Source organism: Anomalospiza imberbis, chromosome 7 (assembly GCF_031753505.1).
Source record: "Anomalospiza imberbis isolate Cuckoo-Finch-1a 21T00152 chromosome 7, ASM3175350v1, whole genome shotgun sequence".
In the NCBI taxonomy this organism is placed as follows: domain Eukaryota; kingdom Metazoa; phylum Chordata; class Aves; order Passeriformes; family Viduidae; genus Anomalospiza; species Anomalospiza imberbis.
Window position 1 is genome coordinate 10,462,328 of NC_089687.1, and position 18,313 is coordinate 10,480,640.

Here is an 18,313-nt window from a genome sequence, read left to right on the forward strand (position 1 = left end):
AAGACAGAACCACTGAAAAGGTGCTTCTGTCTTCACATCAATTTAAGTGCTACTCTTCCACTTTACTTTACTGTAGATACTTGATACATCAGTGTGAAAACAATTTTGTCTCAAATATTTTAAGTAAATCTTAATATCCAGTGAAGCAAAAATGAGAACTAGTAACTCCATTCTAATATGCTCCCTGGCTTTGGGTAAATAACTTAATCTCTCTGTTGGTTTCTTAATCCAGAATGAAACGACAGGTATGAGGGCATTGACAAGTCAATAGTAAAAAGGTTATTTGGTGCAAGTCACTTTCTGTGACAATGAGCACATTATCAACTGCCTGGGGTTACAGTATTGTAACAATCTCATATTGCTGCTACACAACTCCTTTTTTCTGAAAATGAAATGTACTGAGAAAGATATTCCTTGGAGCCTGTGCTCTGAGTAAGCACCAAATCAATATGCTGGAGTAGGGTGAGGGGTCTGGGATGAGAAGGAGCTGCTGTTTATCAGAAAGCACTAGAAAAAGATACGGCCACAAAGAGCTTTAGAAAAATGCTGTGGCATTTTAAACAGAAATCAGCCCCCCATTGTGCAGGATCCCACAATTTGTACTTCATGGAACATGGCTTTTGCTTAGTTAAAGATAGATTAAAAAAAAAATTGAGAAATTATGCCAGAAGTGGAAAGTTTCTCCAGTTTATTCAGCATATTCAGCTCGTGGCAAATGTTAATGTCCTTAAATATTGAGTAAGTAGTGCCAGGGAGAAGTGGTCATCACATCACTGGCAAAATTAATTTGTCTGAACTGATATCCCAACATTTAAAGGAAAGAGAAATAATTCTGACAGCTGTAGGTTAAACTGCAGCAGATGAGAAACCCAGCTGGAGTGAGGTGGAGCTGGATTAAAACTTAAAGGTTTTTAAAGAAGAAAGCCTAAAAATGGGTAAGGTTGGTTGGCTAAATATTGTAATTTGCAAAATAAGTGCTGTGCAGTCAGAGAAAGCAGAGCTGAAATGAGAATTAGGAACTGAGAGGAGAATGCTGGGAGAAATTTGCCCAAACCACAACCAAGCCTTCTTCACTTCAAGACAGATCATCAATATTTTGCCCACCTGGAGGTTGAAGGGACTTCCTGTTCAGTTGCCAGATTTTGATATGTAGTTCAGAAGGCAACATTGCTTCTTTCCCAGTGAGCAGACACAGCGATGACTATTACTCATTCCAGCTCATCTTGATTCACTCAGTTTCTTCATGGCTTGTAGGCAAAGGATCAAAGAGTCAGGAGATGGAGAGCTGACATATCAGAGGGGGAATAGGAAAGGAGTACTGCCATCAGGAGTTGTTGTGATGATTTGGCAAGCAAGCTGACAATTAACACGTTCTAAAGTGACCCTCAAAGAGGATGGCATTTCTCACAAAGCAGAGGAAGAACCTTTGCCTGGGTAGTTTTTTTTTTTGGTGTTTTGTTTTTTTTTTTTTTTTTTTGGTGGAAACTGGTGTATGTCTGCTTTTCCCATTTTTTTGCAAAAGAAAGTCACAGATCCTCATCAAGTTTCAAGAGCTCAATTGCAAATCAATAACTCAGTTCTCAGTTACACCAGTCGAGGATCTGCCTGTAAATCTGAAGGTATCATGAATGCCATAGGAGGCAGGGATATGCCAGTATGGTTGTTATTTAATGAGAACAGGAACTGGCTCATTTTGCTGAAAATTCTTCCTTTGGGTCGACCAGGAGTCTCTTTAAGTTGAGCTGTATATTTGTGTGACTATAGGTGCTTATAGTCCTCGCCTGCCATAACATGAGAATGACCCTTAATGATGCTTTCTCAAATTACAGCACCTTATCTTCTACTTCTAAAGATCAAGACAGAATTTGGTATGTGTCTGCATTTTTTGCCTGTATATTGTCAGGAGCTACTGTGTCTCAGCACATTTGAAAACTAGGTGGCTGAATACAGATTTACATTATAAGTCAAATCCTTGGCAACTATGCTAAAAGTATTTGGTCCAACAGCCTTGCACTCTTCATACTCAGAGGTGTAGTAGCATTACTGCCCCTTTTTTGCATTTCTGAGCAGTAGGGACCCAGGTGCCAGGATTTTTCATTGGCACTCTCACTGTTTTTGCAGAGAAACTGTACTAGTGGGAAATTTTTCTGCATGAGTATCTATCTGGCTGACTTATGATTTTAAGTTTGGCTTATCCAAGAGGTTTTTTTTTTATTTCATTATCTTCTGCCATTTGGCTTGCAAAGAGTATGTCTTTAACAGACATATTAAAGAATATGTGTCAAAAACTTTCCACTGCATTGCTAAATGTCCAGCATTTCTTCCTGATATCATCAACTTTCTCCACTCTTTCTCACATCTTGCCAGGTCAGAGGCTACCCTGAGCCACAGATCACATGGTACAGAAATGGGCATCCTGTCCCAGAGGGAGACCATTACGTCGTGGACCGCAGCATCCGGGGCATGTTCAGCTTGGTCATCAAAGGTGTGCAGGAAGGTGATGGTGGCAAATACACCTGTGAGGCTGCAAATGATGGTGGGGTTCGTCAAGTGACCGTGGAACTGACAGTGGAAGGTCAGAAGATTCTTAAACTGTTGTTTTGGTGATTGTAGTTTAAGTAAAAGAGCGAGGTGTGGTGAACAGTCTGGTTAAAATCACAACACAAAATCACTTCTCACTGATGCAAGAGTAAGGTTCATTTACTGCATTTCACAGGTTAAGACATTGTGCAGGGAGCTACATGTCTACAATTAGATAAAGTGTGAGTTCTGTTTCAGGTGTGGGTGATGATGTGCAGGTAACAAAAGTCCTAGCTTTAAAGACTTTGTTCTAAACTTTGTCATTTTCATGGAAAACTACCACTCAGGACAAAAACTGCGAATCTGCATGCCTGGTTGTAATTGCATGCTTAATGTCAGACAGGAAACAGCCAGGATCAAACCCAGGAATTTTTAAGAGCACATCTGCATATTAGATAGTTGCAAACTGCCAAATTTAAAATTTAAAGAGTGACACAAAGCCAGGGAAGGATTGAAATCGATTGTACTGCTTGTCCTCTTGCAATTTGGTCATATCAGAGACCTGTTGAATATCAAAACCTCTCAGGTCACAACTTTGTCTTAAATTCTTGAAGGAAAGAAAAAATCTGCAGCAGTCCTGAAACTATCAGTATTTGGGTTTATTCAGAGTCAAAAACTTTAATATACTCAGAGTACATACTGAAATATGCATAGATCTGACATGATTGCTACTGCCTTCTGTCACAAAAATTATGTGAACTATTTTTCCCCTTGTTTTAAGTTGGGACAACCTTATGAATGACAATTTTTGGAGGATTTTTTAGAAGTTGTTTTCATATCAGTTTTTCTGACCTGGTTTTTGCTGCAGTTCAAAACAACTTCGGGGCAGTACCCAAAGATTGAATTTCTCAGACTGTAAGAATTATATGGTCTTTGTTCTAAAATCCCTTTATCCATCAGGATAGCAAAGCACAGGGGGTTTTGGGCTTTTTTTTTTTTTTTTTTCTCCGCAAAGATAACCACATGGGGCTGCCTGCTGCTTGAGAAACGAGTCACTGAAACATGACCTAATCTCTCTACCTGCATGGCTGTCCTGTCTGACGGTGATGTGGGCTCTCAGAAGGCTCTAGAACAGGTGTTTTTCCCCAGCCCCACAGCTGTGTGCTCGCTGCTGCTGCTGCGGGTGTCCCCGGCCGGGCTCTGTGTGCGGCAGATGGCGCTGGGCTCCCGCAGCATCTCCCTCCTGCCACGGCAGCGAGGGACCACTCCTGGGGCATCTGCAGCAAAGGTGCTTCGGGCTGGCACAGGACTGAAAACCCAGCCAAGCAAAGACCTATTTCACAGTCTGAAAACCCCCTGCTGTCTTAATTTGAAGTACTGGTGCGCTGTAGAAATTAGACAGTGGTCATTTAAAAAAGTATTTTTCATTAATAACCTTCAGCACTGTTACAGCTGAGGCTGGGGGTTAGACAGCAACTCTGCTAAAGCTTGGTTTTGAACTTGGAGAGCCTAACTTTGAACTACAGATGGCATAACCTGATACTGCAGGTTCCTCCTTTTTGTTTCTAACCTGGAGAAATGCAAATTTATATAGTCTTTATTATCACTAATTCCCAAATTAGTGATAATTGACAAAACTTTGATAATTAGTGAGAAAAATTGATAATTAGTGATTAATTGATAATTACTGATAAAGTAATTGACAGAACTTTTGACTTCCTGTTTTTCTGTCCTATGCTTACAGGAAACTCCTTGATGAAATACAGCCTGCCATCCAGTGCCAAAACCTCTGGGTAAGCAGTCTACTGGCTTGGATATTGTTTAACAGACACTTAGGTATATTTTGGTAGGAAAACAAGTAAAATTACTCTTTCTAAAAGTCTCCATTTACCCCAAGCAGAGTAGCTACTGTGAGCTGCTGGCTAAGCAGAGTGCTGAGGCAGTCAGGAAGATGCACAGCTACTGCTCCAGCACACTGACTGAGGAATTAATGTGGCTGAAAACAGAATATCCTGCTGATGCCTAAATATTGCACCCTCCTCTGCTGTAATTTTGCACCCTCTTCTCTGCTCTCTGATATTTAAGAATCCCACTCCACAGCTTCCATGAGCTGACAGTCTCTTTTTAAAGCCAGAGCAAATACTGCTTTAGGAGTCATCAGTAAGAAATAAAAGCAAGTGAAATCAACATTCTTGCACAAAGAATTTAAATATTTCCAAGCAACACAGTGAGTAAACTGTAGTCCAGAAGAAATAGTTGTTCTGGTTTGAGTAACTTTACCAAGAACAGTTGATGGCGTGATGTAAGCTGGCACACAAAAGCCTACTTGTACTTTCTGCACTTCAGTAAGCATTTACAATTACATGAATGTCACTGTTTTGAAAGCCTCAAGCCTAATTCTTCCAACAGTTGCATTAATTTTTTTTATAAATAGTTTGAATTTAAGCTGAATTTTCTCTGACTTATATCTCTGGCACTGAGTCACTCCAGATGTAGGCAGAAATACATGTTCTGATTATGTTAGTGATTAAAGGACAGACAGTTAAAACTGGAGCATTTAATTTCATAATTTATATGAAAATTGTTTATTTTTTTTATTTTAAAATTAACAGATTGCAACAATGAAAATGGTAAGTAAAACTGAGTAAACAGGATACATGATTTTACATGATAAATTCTGTATTGCAAATTACCTACAGACATACACACAGGATAAATAATCAAAACAAGAAAGGACAGTTCATGTTGCTGTTAGGTTTTGTTGTATACTCAGACTTTACAAAGCACTATCCTAATCCATTTTATTGCATAGAGCTAGAGTGATTGTCCTCACTTTTCATGCTCCTGTGTTTTCCTCCTATTCAGTATCAATAATTCTGTGGTAAGAGAAGGGAGAGGAATAAAAAAAATACACATTTTCATTTGTTCATATCTAGGAACCAGCCATAAAGCTCCAGGCCAGCTAGTAGTTGATTTTCTTTTAATTTCTTATGTGTACAGATATATAAATATAGACTCACCACCTAAAGATGGTTATTAAAATACTTCTTTAGTGCACATTTATTTTCTTCTTTAGTGGTAGTATGAGGGAGAAGATGTTAAAAAAAGCTATCAGATATTTAATTACATGATAAAGCGCTTTTCATTTTAGCATGTTACAATCACCCTTCTCTCAATGTTTTCTGGTCCTCCTGCCCATGTAAATCCTTTCATTATGGTGTCATCTCTTGCTTAGAAACCTGGAGCTGCCCATATGGCAACACCATGTCTTGGCAGCACCTTGGACTGAGGCGATGCAGTCTGTGTTAGTATCTGACACCCGGTAGAAATGCTGAGGTATTGACACATCTTATTTGCATGTGGTAAAAGGCCATCTGGGAAAGAAGGCCTTAAAAATGGTTCCATTTGCTTGAAATTAAATGTTAAAAAAAAAGAAATCACCATCTGCCATCTGCTAATGTGTCTTTGTTGTACCAAGGCTTCAGAGCAAAGAGTGTGTTCCCTTTGACATTTCCAGACCAGAAGTTGCACCTTTTTGGTTTTTTTCGTGCTATAATGCTGTTTGATGTTTTATGATTGTGTAGTTGTTTACAGTTTTGGACTGCAGTCACTGATGCCACTTTAGTTTCATCCCACATGTTATTTCCCAGCTGTACCAGCCTTGTAAGTAGAGCTGGGCATTTACACTTAACAGTAATTCACCTGGGACAGGTGTACTTTGGTTTTCTGCCCTCTTCAGGTTTGCTTTGAAAACATTCTAGCAAATGAGGTTACAAATAGAAGTCTTCCCCAGACTAAAAATATTTACCAGGTCATGGCAGAAATGTTGCAAAACCAAGGTGCTGATTCATGAATCAGAAATTACTGTATCAATTGCACTCAAGAATGAAACAAATTACATTATAAAACCTGTGAACAGTAAACGAGTATGCACAAATAAACTCATAGGAGGCTACTAAAAACCAGAAAATGGGGAAAACTAAATGCATACAGTGTTTCCCATCTCTTGGTTTTCCCAGCTCTGCTTATGAACAACTAAAATGGCCCCCAAGATCTGTTCTGTGTATGCCAGATGAGGGTGCATAACATAACACTGTTAAGTTGCATGAGGAGATAAGAGCAGTCATCACCAGCATTTCCATTTCTTCCATGGCCAAGAAAAATATCGTGCAACTACAGTCTAGTTTGCCACCAATGATATACCCTTGTTGGCAGACCACAGGTCTGAAATGCTTCCTGACATGTGCTCTAACCACAACAGCTTCCAGCTCTAACCACAACAGCTTCCAGTCCTTCTGTAAAACCAGAATGTCAATTGCCTTTGCAGGGCAAGACTTGCTGTTCCATCTGTGGAGCAGAGGCCAAGCATCTGGGGAGAAAGTCCACCCAAGTTTGCTACAAAACCCAGCAGAGTTGTTGTGCGTGAAGGCCAAACAGGCAAATTCTCATGTAAAATAACAGGACGACCTCAGCCTCAAGTAACTTGGTTTAAGGTATGATTTCCCCAAAAGTTTGTGTTTTCCTTCTCTTTTGAAATTTTGTGACTTGAAAGGATGAAATGCACATTTGAAGTCTTAAGTGTCAGTGTCCCCTTTGGGCATACACAAGATTTCTGAACACATTTTTTTCTTTGTAAGGAGAGAGCTTTCAGGTGAAATTAGGTATTACAATGATTGAGCCATTTTTACTGAAACTGTCAGTATTTTAGAGAATTACAGTTACTTTCTTTGATTTGGAGGAGCAAATATATGACTGCTCTGGTGGCATCCTGCTCCCCCCCACCCTTCAACAGAGTAATGCCTTATATATAGTGAGCAGAAAAAAAACAGAACTCTTACCAATGCTTCTATCTTGTCTTGGTATCTCCAGGTCTGGGGTGGGGGGTGGGAAGAAACAAAAAACAATTCCTCAGAAAACTTCTCAGAGAACAGGGAAATGCTTCCAAGTCATTGTCTGCTTTATTCCAGACTTATCCTTGTCTGTGATATAAGGATATCAGGGTACATCCCCAAACACAGGCAGCCTCTTGCAGTGGAACTGCTCCCTGACATCTCCTGCAGCTGGGGGCTCTATCTGGAGTCTGCCTCTCCTTCCAGGTCCATTCTGTGGGACCTACTGTCTCTCTGGGACTCTGCAGTGCAGCTGTTCCACCACAGCCTGGTTCCTGTCCCACCAGGCTCACTCAGGTTTTCCAGCCATGCAGCTCCATGCAAAACAGGATTTGTCACTCAGTTCTCTTTGTTCAGGGCTGTGTGGTAAATGCCAGGTAGGAAGTACCAATCCAGCAGTTTGGATCTACACTTTGGTACTTCTCCATACTTTTTTATTTTTGCAGTTTGCTGGAGGTTATATAAAATATTTTGATATTGATTGTTACTTTCTATATCATGGAAATGAACTTACATATCTGCTGGACCACATCTGGCTACTGTAGAACCAATAGATGACCACCTTCCTAACAGCATGGAAGCTTTATCAGCAAGTAAAATAGCACTTTTCAGAACTAATTATTAAGCCTGTTTGTAAATATCTGACTCTGCTTATTATTTTCTTTATAATTGTCTTACTTGTTAAGTTGTAAGGAACAGAAGCTTCTGTATCATCACAAACCCCTAGATATGAACTAGCTTTTTAAAATTCCATTAGGACCTAAAGCACCCAGATAGCAATAAGTTGATAGACTTCAAGAATGACAGTGTCTGTAAACACTGTGATGTTTCTCAAATGTTTACTGCCCAAGTAAAATAGTAGATTTGTAGGCTTTCCCTTCCTAAACTTAGGATGGGAGAAGCTGTGGTGTCTGATAGCAAGGCATTCATTCTTAATGGCTGATGCTGAAGCAAAAGCATTGATTTGCTCACAGATGAGGTATTGGTCAATTGCTTTGTAGAATTTAAAGGCAAGGATTGTCATTGTGATCATCTAGTTTGTGTAACAGAGCACAGAACTACATACATTTCTTCCTGCCTCAAAACCGTATCTTTGGATTTAACTCTAGTGTAGCTTTTGAGGGATAGAGAACTACTCTCCAGATTGGAAGCTTTTGGTTAAAAGCATTTGACTTCCTGGAACAAACAGGAACATAAAACTGGTTTGAGCCCACATACAATGAAAAGAATTTTTTTCTAGGAATCTGGATATAATAAACAGGGAAGGGCCAAAACCAAACTGAGATGAGTAGGTGGCAAAACAGAGGGAAAAGGAAGCCTCCTGAAGATGTTAATTACAGAATTTTGGGCACAATCTATTCTTTTGTTTATACCATATGAGTATTATTTCTAGAAGGAATTTGGCTAAAGGATAGGAAAAAGGCAGTTTGACCTAATGTTTTACTAAAAAATTCTTGCTCCCCTTCTCTTGTCAATAGCTACTGTCTCATGATACCTTGTGATGTTTGCAGGGTGATATTCAGTTACAGCAAAATGAGCGGTTCAATATGTATGAGAGAACAGGCATCCAGTTCCTGGAGGTCCAAAATGTTCAGCTTGCTGATTCAGGAATCTACACGTGCACAGTGGTGAACAGTGCGGGGAAGGCGTCTGTGTCTGCAGAGCTCACCGTTCAAGGTACAGCAAAGCATTTGCAGGAGACAGAAAAGGAGCCACAGACATTATGTTAAAATGTCTCTGGTTGTGTTCTTGATATTTACAAGAAACATTCACTTCTTCTCATTATCTTCTTCTTTCTCTCTCCCTCTCTTTGTTAAATGGTGCTGTGATAGCTTGGAGCATGCTACAGCTGTAAAAATTGTGTTAGTTCAATGGGAAAAAAAGGTAATCCAAGTGCTTTGTAACAGATTTCTTTAAAAACGCCCTTTCACTTCTACTGTGACTTTGACTTCTATGTTTTGAACATTAATTCGATTTCCAGCAAATGGAACCTGGCACTTGTCATTATAGTCAGTAATTAATTTTAAATTTGTTGAGTACTACCACCAGATGCACATTTATACTAACTCCCTTATGGGAGGCAAAATTCTATCTATATTTGTAGAACTAGGAAAGTAAAGTAAAAGAGCATAATTCTAAATTATGAGAGAGAAAAAAACCCATCTTAATAAGATTAAAATTCAGTCTTCTCAATTCCCAACCCAGCCTATTTCACCGCTTGTTAAGGAAACAAATATATTTGCCTAAGTAGAATGTTCTATTTCATACATGCATTATCATATACAGCTCATTTTGCAGTTTGATGCTTCTTAGGGTGCCTGTTACATCAGCCTCAAAATCATACAGCCTTCAGCAAACACACTAAAGAGGAAGTTCATCAGTCAGTGGGTAAGCAGTCACTGGACCCAATTAAATAATTAGATCCACAGCTGCTGGCTTTAGCTGCAGTCATGAGCTCAATGGGTTACATATGGACCCAGCAGTGAGTTTTTTGTTGCAAGACTTTTAGTTTCACATCAGTGCTGTCATTCTGTAAGGTATCAAGAATATAAATAACAAGTGGATGTAGTTTTGGGATGCTCAGAACCACAGCTAACCTTTCTAAAAATTAAAGCTGTGCTTCTTATCTGTAAGTTCCTATCTGATGAAGCCATTGTAGAAGCTTCTACAACAGTTTGCCTCTTTAACAGAGGTTGTACAAAAAGGCCTGTTTCTTTCAATAAGCTTTTTATCTAAACATAAAACTCGATTCCTAATTGCTCTCCCTGGAGTGGTGAGCTTTCTGTTCTGTAATGGCTACATCTGCCTTGAGAGATGATGCAGAACTGGGGTCACAAAGTCAGTTGTGGTATATGTTTGCTTCTGACGCTGACCACATCTCTGAATAATCCATTCTTTCTTGGATTAGTGCAGGTCGGTAAAAAGGGCACTCTTTTGCAATGCTCTTGATTAATTGGATGATTCCACTTACCTAACCTCAATATATAATACCTAATTCTTTCGTTATCAATTAGATCAGGTTGCCAGAGTTGCTGCAAGATGTTAGCAGACAATCAAGTGGCTCAGAAGTACTACATGTTCTTTCAAAGACATGTAATCTCATATATAGATATTTTCCTCCAATAGTTCTATTTTTTCCCTTAGTGGAAGGCAAAGTGGGAAGAAGAAATATTCTTTTAATAGACAGGGTTGTATGGTATTGTCTTGTCTGCAACCAGTGGTTACGAAGCTTCCTTTTCTGCATTTATCTAGTCTTTTCAATTTTAATTTCTATATTTCTGTTAATGTTTGACAGGTTTATTGAAACAAGGTCAATGGGTTTTTTTCCCTCTCTCATCTCAACTTTTGTTTGTGTGTAGATAGATTATTTTGGTCACTCTGAATGTCACGGCTAGTCCAAGCATTTGGATGTGAGTTTTTGCTTGCAAAACACAGTGGAGATGAGGATATTATCCATCACATGATTTTGTGTTTTCCCTGAGGCAGAGACTCTGAAAGCATTTTTATGAAGTGTTTGTTGATGATTTGAAAAATTTGTTATCTTGCGAATTAATTATCACATGCCATTCTACTGTAGTTTCTAGTCTCACAGCTGACAACAGCATAGGTGCAACTTTGATCTGACCAGGAGAAAACAAATTCCATCCTGAATCTTACTTAGGGGGTAATGGAGAGATGTGGTTGGTATTTGACCTAGAATGGCATTTCTCTCCTCACAACTATTTATCTCGTGCTGCCCCCAGGAGAAACAATCACTGTCAAGGTTTTTGAGATTTCATGGAGGATTACAAATCAGGAGACTGATTGCGGGTCAATATGTGCTCAGTTTTATCAGTGCAGCTGATGAGTTTGCACCTTGGCAAATCAATATAGCTCAGCCATGTTCCCAGATTTCCTGGTGGTGTTGCAAAGTGAAGAAATGTGATGCATTAGCTTTTGAGTTATTCATGTTAATCATGATAATTCTTGCTACACAGCAAATGGGTTGTTAAACGTTTACAGGTGGGTCCAGGTTTTGGGAGGTTTTACTCCTGTTGACTTGGTTCTGTGTTTTAGCCAGAGGACTGCTGCTGTTTCACTGTGAGCATGCTCAGGTGTAGGACTGATCGATGTTTTTTCTTTCTCTACCTCTAAAAACTCTATGGAATTACCATAAGATTTGATAAGCTGCTTCCCAATTGGATTCCCTTCCATACATCTCTCCCCCAACACAGAGCTTTTGAGGGTCCCTGAACCTTTAATTCTGCAGGGTTGTGAGAACATGATGCAGCAATGTCTCAAAATGGACCAAGACCTCTTTGTCTTTCAGCTGAGCAGCTTCCTGTTGTCCATATCAATTTCAGGTGTGGTGATAGTCAATCTTTAATGCATTGAAAATTTGAAGAGTGAAGGTTCTTAAGTATATTTTTTGCTTAAAATCTTCCAACATTTTGGAATTGTGCGTAGTATTGTGTGTATAATTTACCTCTTTCTTCTTTTATATTTCAGGTCCAGATAAGACTGATACATACACTCAGCCACCTTGGTATGTTTTTACTGGAGTATTTTCTCTATTTAATTGCAGTGCACTGATTTTGGCATTTACTGCATGTGCTTTCTTCACAAAGTGACACATTTTTGAGGGTTCAGTCTATATTTGGAAGTCAGAAAATGTTTACTTGGAATAAGATTCTCTCTTGCTGCCCGATTCAGCTGTCCTGGTAGACTCATAGGAAATAGCTGGTGGAACTGGTGGCAGAAAAGCAAAATTTAAAAAAAACAAGCTATGTGAGCAGAAATTGTATGCTGTACCAGAGGCTCAAACTTGGTTTTTTGGAGTTAATGTTGAGTGCACCTTGTCAGTAATGAGCTGGTTGTTCTTACCACTAAACATGGTACAGCCATAGTCTTTGCTGCTGTCTGAAAAGACATACAAAAGTATGGGGGTAAAGTAATAAGAAAGAAAAAATTAATATTTAGGCCTTTATCAGGATTTTTAAAATTAAATCACAATAATATTTTTAAATTATATTACAAAATTACTTTTCTTCATTAATGGAAAATGCAGGAATGAAAAGTTCAAGGCTGTCTGGGTAAGACACTTTGATGAAAGCCAGTTGCTTTATAGTCATTGGGATGTTTAAGCTGTTCTAACATGCCCTGGATAAGATTTCTAAATGGCATGCTCACACTGTCCTAACTGCAAAGTGGAATTGAAAATCCTGTGCTATTCTGTTTTTCAGATCTGTGTGATTTTTAGGAACATACTTGAAAGTAAGTTTAGTGTAAATGAAACTGTGCAGCACTGGAAGCAGAACTCCCCATGCATGTGGTTCTCCAGAGCAGTTCTGCATCCTCCATCATTTATTCACACACACACACACACACACACACACACAAAAAAAAAAGATGTTTTGTAAATGACAAAGTCTTACAGTTGTAACTCCAAATCTCAAACAGTACATCAAATTCTGGCTGAAGAAAGTACCCCTGTAAATATCCCAGGTCTCCCTGAGAGAATAAATTAATGGCACCAAGTGTAGCAAAACAGGGCTGGGCTAGCAATTACTGCCCTTATTTCAGATGCGCTCCAATTCTGCCCTGGAATAATTCTGTGAAAGTGTGAGACACAGGCAGTGCTCTACAGGTAACAGCTTAGGGATCAAGGCAGTCACCTTCAATGAAGGAGGCTTGGATTCAAGTCCCCATTTAGTCAGCTACTCTTGTGCTCCCAAAGTACTGAGCAGCAGATCAATCATAATTCTGAGAAACTCTTCCTAATAAATCCATAGCTGATATTGTTACATCCAGTCAAGTTTTTAAGGTACTGAGCAGCAGATCAATCATAATTCTGAGAAACTCTTCCTAATAAATCCATAGCTGATATTGTTACATCCAGTCAAGTTTTTAAGGTGCCGACATCCTTTCTTCCTTCCCGAGACTTTGGTCTGGTTTCCTATCAGTCCTGTTTTGAGATTACCTGAATTACAAGACACCATAATTAGAAATAGTAAAATTACTTCACAATTTACATTTTCATTTCCCTTTAGGGAACTATTTTATAGTGACATTTTGAGCTATTTTATACATGGCCTGAATTTATTAAAGCATCAAGTAGTATTACATCATGGTCATTCAGATCTCATGTAATTGCTTCCCATCTAAAGCAGTGCATGCAAGGTTAATGTCTGACTCACAAAACATGTTAGAACTTGAGCAGTGGACTTATATCCAGAAATTCCTGAGTTGTCATGGTGTCTGAGCCCTGATTTCATCTTATGCAGCTTTTCACTTCACCTCTTTGACCCATCTTCTTGATCTGTGTGAAAAAATTTAAAGGTTAACCTTCTTGCTGAGGGCTTATATATTTATGTCATTACTGATAATAATGAGTCTTTATACAGTGTCGTGTATCTCCAAACTTCTCATTTTCCTTCAGCACGCCACCAAAACCAGCCACACTTGCTGTTAAAGCTGTTGACAATTCAGCATTCAAACAGGCAGCCAGCAATGGGATTGCTAAAGAGCTGAAATCCAGCAGCACGGAACTCATGGTTGAAACCAAAGACAGGGTGCCAGCAAAGAAAGAGTCCTTTTACATCACCAGAGAAGCCAAAGAAAGTGAGCAAGGACAGCACCAAGAAACCAACACAGAACATAAAGAAGGAAAAAGGGGGCCTCAGGTCTTGCAGAAAACTTCAAGCACCATCACACTACAATCTGTCAAACTGCAACCAGAACCAAAGGCAGAATCCCAGGCCCCTTCCATCAGACAGGGTGAAAACAGGAAAAGGGGTGTGCAGCTCCTGATGTCAGCTCAACAAACTCCACCTCCTACAGGGCACATCAGTCCCAGGACTAGAGAAGCAGAAAACAGGTCTGGAGCTCAGGAAACTGTAATGGAAGAGAAGAGGGAGCCCCTGGGAATTCCTCCTCAGTTTGAGATCCATCCGCAGAGCCTGGAAGCATCAGAAGGCCAGGAGATTAAATTCAAGAGCAAAGGTAAAGGGATAAAAATTATTGGAGCCCCTGGGTTTAGTCAGAAAGGGGTTCCCTTTCTGTGTGTAGAAATGGAAATCAATTCTTGCTTCTTTGAAAGTTGCTCTCCTCCTAAAGCCTTTTGGAAACAGATGCAGAATCCAGTACTGTTTCCACACACTTAGTGAAATTTTCAAACCAACCTATGCCATAGTGTCCATGTCCTCTCTCATCTGGGGTTTCCCCAGATGTAACCAATGCTGCTTCTTCTAGGAGGTAGTTTTAGACCTCTTATATGAGGGTACAAGAGAGAAAATGGATGGCTCACTTTCCAGAACTGTAATTAGTGACACTGCCCTTGAGCCAAAGAAAATTAGAGGAGAAAACACAATCAGTCACTTCATGTCCCTAGTGGCATCTATTTTTATGTCTCATATTTGGTCAGCATGATCTCAGTGCTTCCTAACAGCTGAAATGGTAAAGTAAGAATTAAAAGGGAGTTTTAGGGTTTGCTCCACAGAATATGAATGGGTTTTAACCTCTTAGAAGGGTAATAAGGGTTGCATTTTGCTGAATCTGGGTAGTAGATTTGGAACACTTCTCTTTTTTTTTAAATTTCAATTTGAGAAAATAATCTGGAAGCATTTTTCTGCTTTTTTTTTAAATAACATTTACACTTCAACATGTTCACATAAATGAGAAAGAAATTGTTTTTTTGTTTCTCTAGAGGCAAAAAAAAATAATCACACAACACCATGGTAATTTATTTCAATTCTTGATGAGTCTTGCCCCATGAGTACAGAATATAATTTCTATTACAAGTCCAGAGCGTTTGGAGTGGAGAAAAGATTCCAAAGATACTGGCACATTATGAACAGTTTATTTTTCAGGTCTATTACTAAGAACATGAATTGTTTTCTGTCAGAGTATCTCACACGCTTTGAAAGCTTTATCTAATTCATGACCCTGTTTGGTAGGGAAATACAGCCCCTGTGACAGATAAACAAGGAAGTTTTCATTGGAGCCAGTGAATGCCTTTTTGTTTGGCTTTGGACCCAAAGCACAAACTCTTAAATGGAAGGCAAGGTGTCTGCAGGGAAATCACAGTGGGACGTCCCTAATGCACTTTAATAAGTAATCCAAGAAACTCTCCTGGGAATCCTCTCTGCAGATGGTGACCAGGGTTGCTTTCACTGGCCCTTCTCCATGCTCATGCAGCCTCACCTCAGGCTGTATGGTCCAGGACTGTATCAAGGTGACCTTTGAATATCTCCAGGGCAGGGAAAGTCCACAGCCTCTCTGGGCAACCTGTGCCAGTGCTGAGTAAAGAAGGGTTTGTGTTTGGACAGAACCTTCTCTGTTTCAGTTTCATATCCATTTTGTCTGTGACTTTTAGAACAACAGTTTTCAGCCAGAAGCTTTTTTTTGAGATATGGTTTTACGTGTTACCAAGTATTTGTTATTTTAAGAGATGGACTGGCCAAGAAGTTTTAGAAGATCAGAAGTATCAAACTTTCTGACAACAGTTTTTTCTATTGCCCATTAAGTTTTATATAATTAGGTATGTGTACAGTGTACCTAATTTACACTAAAGTAAATAATGCTAAATAAATACGTACTAAGTAATTCTAATTATGAATACCTATTCATAAAAATCCAAATGTCTGATTGTCCAGTTTCAGGGAAGCCAAAACCAGATGTGGAGTGGTTCAAAGAAGGCCAACCTATTAAAGCTGGAGTAGATGTCCAAATATATGAGGAAGATGGAATTCATTGCCTATGGATAAAGAAAGCCTACTTGAGTGACAGTGGATCTTATAGCTGTACAGCTGTCAACCTCAAAGGCCAGACTTCCACCAGCTGGTTGTTAACTGTCAGAAGTAAGTTCTTGTGAGCCCATTTGCACTTTGGAAACTGTGGCTGGGCTTTTTTAAGCTGGTGGTTAATATATAATTTTTATTTGACTTTTCAATGAAGGTTAATTCTGATTCCTACCTCTGTGAATAAAGTGGTGTGTGATAGCTGGCAAGCCACTTTCTGCATCAGTTTCCCTTCTGATATATTGTGGGTTTTGTTGTTTGTACAGCTAAAACCATCTCAATACATGGTTTGCACACAGGGAGGCCTATTCTCTACTCAGGTTTCCTGTTCATGCTTGTATTTAATACAGCCTGTCAGTGGGTTTATTGTTGTTCTGCATTTAGTTTTTCTGAAGTTGCTTAGCATTTCTACACCCCAAATTTGAAATGGTTTTTGAGTACAAACCAGTTCTGTGCAGTAGAGTGAATAAGAAGAAAGGGGAAGGAATGAGAATTATGATTTGCTAAATTCAGGAACATGTCCCAGTGACAAATTAATTTAAGCTTGCCAGCAGTGTCTTACTGATCTAGTTGAAATTTTTGTTGGGTCTAGCAAATCCTGTCTTCAGTTCTAATGTTTTCAACTGGTTTTAAGTTTTGGTCTGGATCCACGTTTATGCAATTTTTCTCCATTTAATGTGCCTGAAGTTAAACCAGGATACCCCAGATAATTTCTTTCTGTCTCATGAGAGACCTATAAACTGCATCCTTAAGCCACACTGTTTCTCACTGGGAGAGGGACTGAGAGAAGACAGAGAAGAGGAGAGAATTATCCATCCTCTTCTTTGTGCTGAGGTCTCTGCTAATATGCTAGTGATGGGCTGCAAATGATGGATTCTGGCATAGGAAATCACCACCTAAAACAGAGCTTGAAGCCTGGCAATGCCTGCCTAGGAGATGAGAGAAGAATCCCTTCTTTATAGCAGTATGCTGCTCAAAACGATTTCTATTCCCCAATAAAACATTTCACCATGGTTAGCCCAGCCATGTCATCTAAGCATACTTAGAAAAAGCCTCTCAGTGGTAAAGCTAATTTCATCAATTTCACTTAAAGGAACTGTTTTCATTTTGCTTTTCAAGGGCCTAAAGTTGAAGAGGTTGCTCCATGCTTTTCCAGTGTCTTGAAAGGATGCACTGTGAGCGAAGGGCAAGACTTCGTGCTGCAGTGCTGTGTGGGAGGGGTCCCTGTGCCCCACATCACATGGCTTCTCAATGGTAAGGAATCCGCTGCTCTGCAACACCTGCATGAACGCACTGGCACCCCATGGCGCGCTGAATCACCCAAATACAGCCCGCTGGGACACTTGAGGAAAACCCTTTAGAGGGGCACCATAGAGGAGCACCACTTGAGGAAAACCCTTTACAGGGGCACCATAGAGGAGCACCACTTGAGGAAAACCCTTTAGAGGGGCACCATACAGGAGCACCACTTGAGGAAAACCCTTTAGAGGGGCACCATACAGGAGCACCACTTGAGGAAAACCCTTTAGAGGGGCACCATACAGGAGCACCACTTGAGGAAAACCCTATACAGGGGCACCATACAGGAGCACCACTTGAGGAAAACCCTTTAGAGGGGCACCATACAGGAGCACCACTTGAGGAAAACCCTTTACAGGGGCACCATACAGGAGCACCACTTGAGGAAAACCCTTTACAGGGGCACCATACAGGAGCACCACTTGAGGAAAACCCTTTAGAGGGGCACCATACAGGAGCACCACTTGAGGAAAACCCTTTACAGGAGCACCCAGCGCACGGGAGGCGCTGCGAGCGGGGGATGCGCTGCCGCAGTTCTGCAAAGCGTCCAGCAGGGTGCGCTGGTGGCACACAGGCCTGTGTCACACGGCTGTGCCATGCCAGTTACCTGGGCTGTGTCACACGGCTGTGCCAGGCCAGTGACCTGCCTGTGTCACACGGCTGTGCCAGGCCCGTGACCTGCCTGTGTCACAGGCCAGTGACCTGCCTGTGTCACACGGCTGTGCCAGGCCCGTGACCTGCCTGTGTCACACGGCTGTGCCAGGCCCGTGACCTGCCTGTGTCACACAGCTGTGCCAGGCCAGTGACCTGGGCTGTGTCACACAGCTG

The 18,313-nt window shown here is 40.3% G+C and overlaps 1 protein-coding gene across 2 annotated transcripts in view; it reads left to right on the forward strand.

Annotated features, from left to right (window-relative positions):
• MYLK (myosin light chain kinase) overlaps nucleotides 1–18,313 on the forward strand; it is a 197,986-nt gene that overhangs the window by 75,305 nt on the left and 104,368 nt on the right. For both annotated transcript variants that reach the window (XM_068195384.1, XM_068195385.1), the window contains exons 3-10: nucleotides 2,368–2,575; nucleotides 4,265–4,313; nucleotides 6,848–7,013; nucleotides 8,921–9,086; nucleotides 11,898–11,934; nucleotides 13,828–14,390; nucleotides 16,043–16,246; nucleotides 17,306–17,440. In XM_068195384.1, coding sequence (XP_068051485.1) covers nucleotides 2,368–2,575; nucleotides 4,265–4,313; nucleotides 6,848–7,013; nucleotides 8,921–9,086; nucleotides 11,898–11,934; nucleotides 13,828–14,390; nucleotides 16,043–16,246; nucleotides 17,306–17,440 — 1,528 coding nt within the window. The remainder of the gene's footprint in view (nucleotides 1–2,367; nucleotides 2,576–4,264; nucleotides 4,314–6,847; nucleotides 7,014–8,920; nucleotides 9,087–11,897; nucleotides 11,935–13,827; nucleotides 14,391–16,042; nucleotides 16,247–17,305; nucleotides 17,441–18,313) is intronic.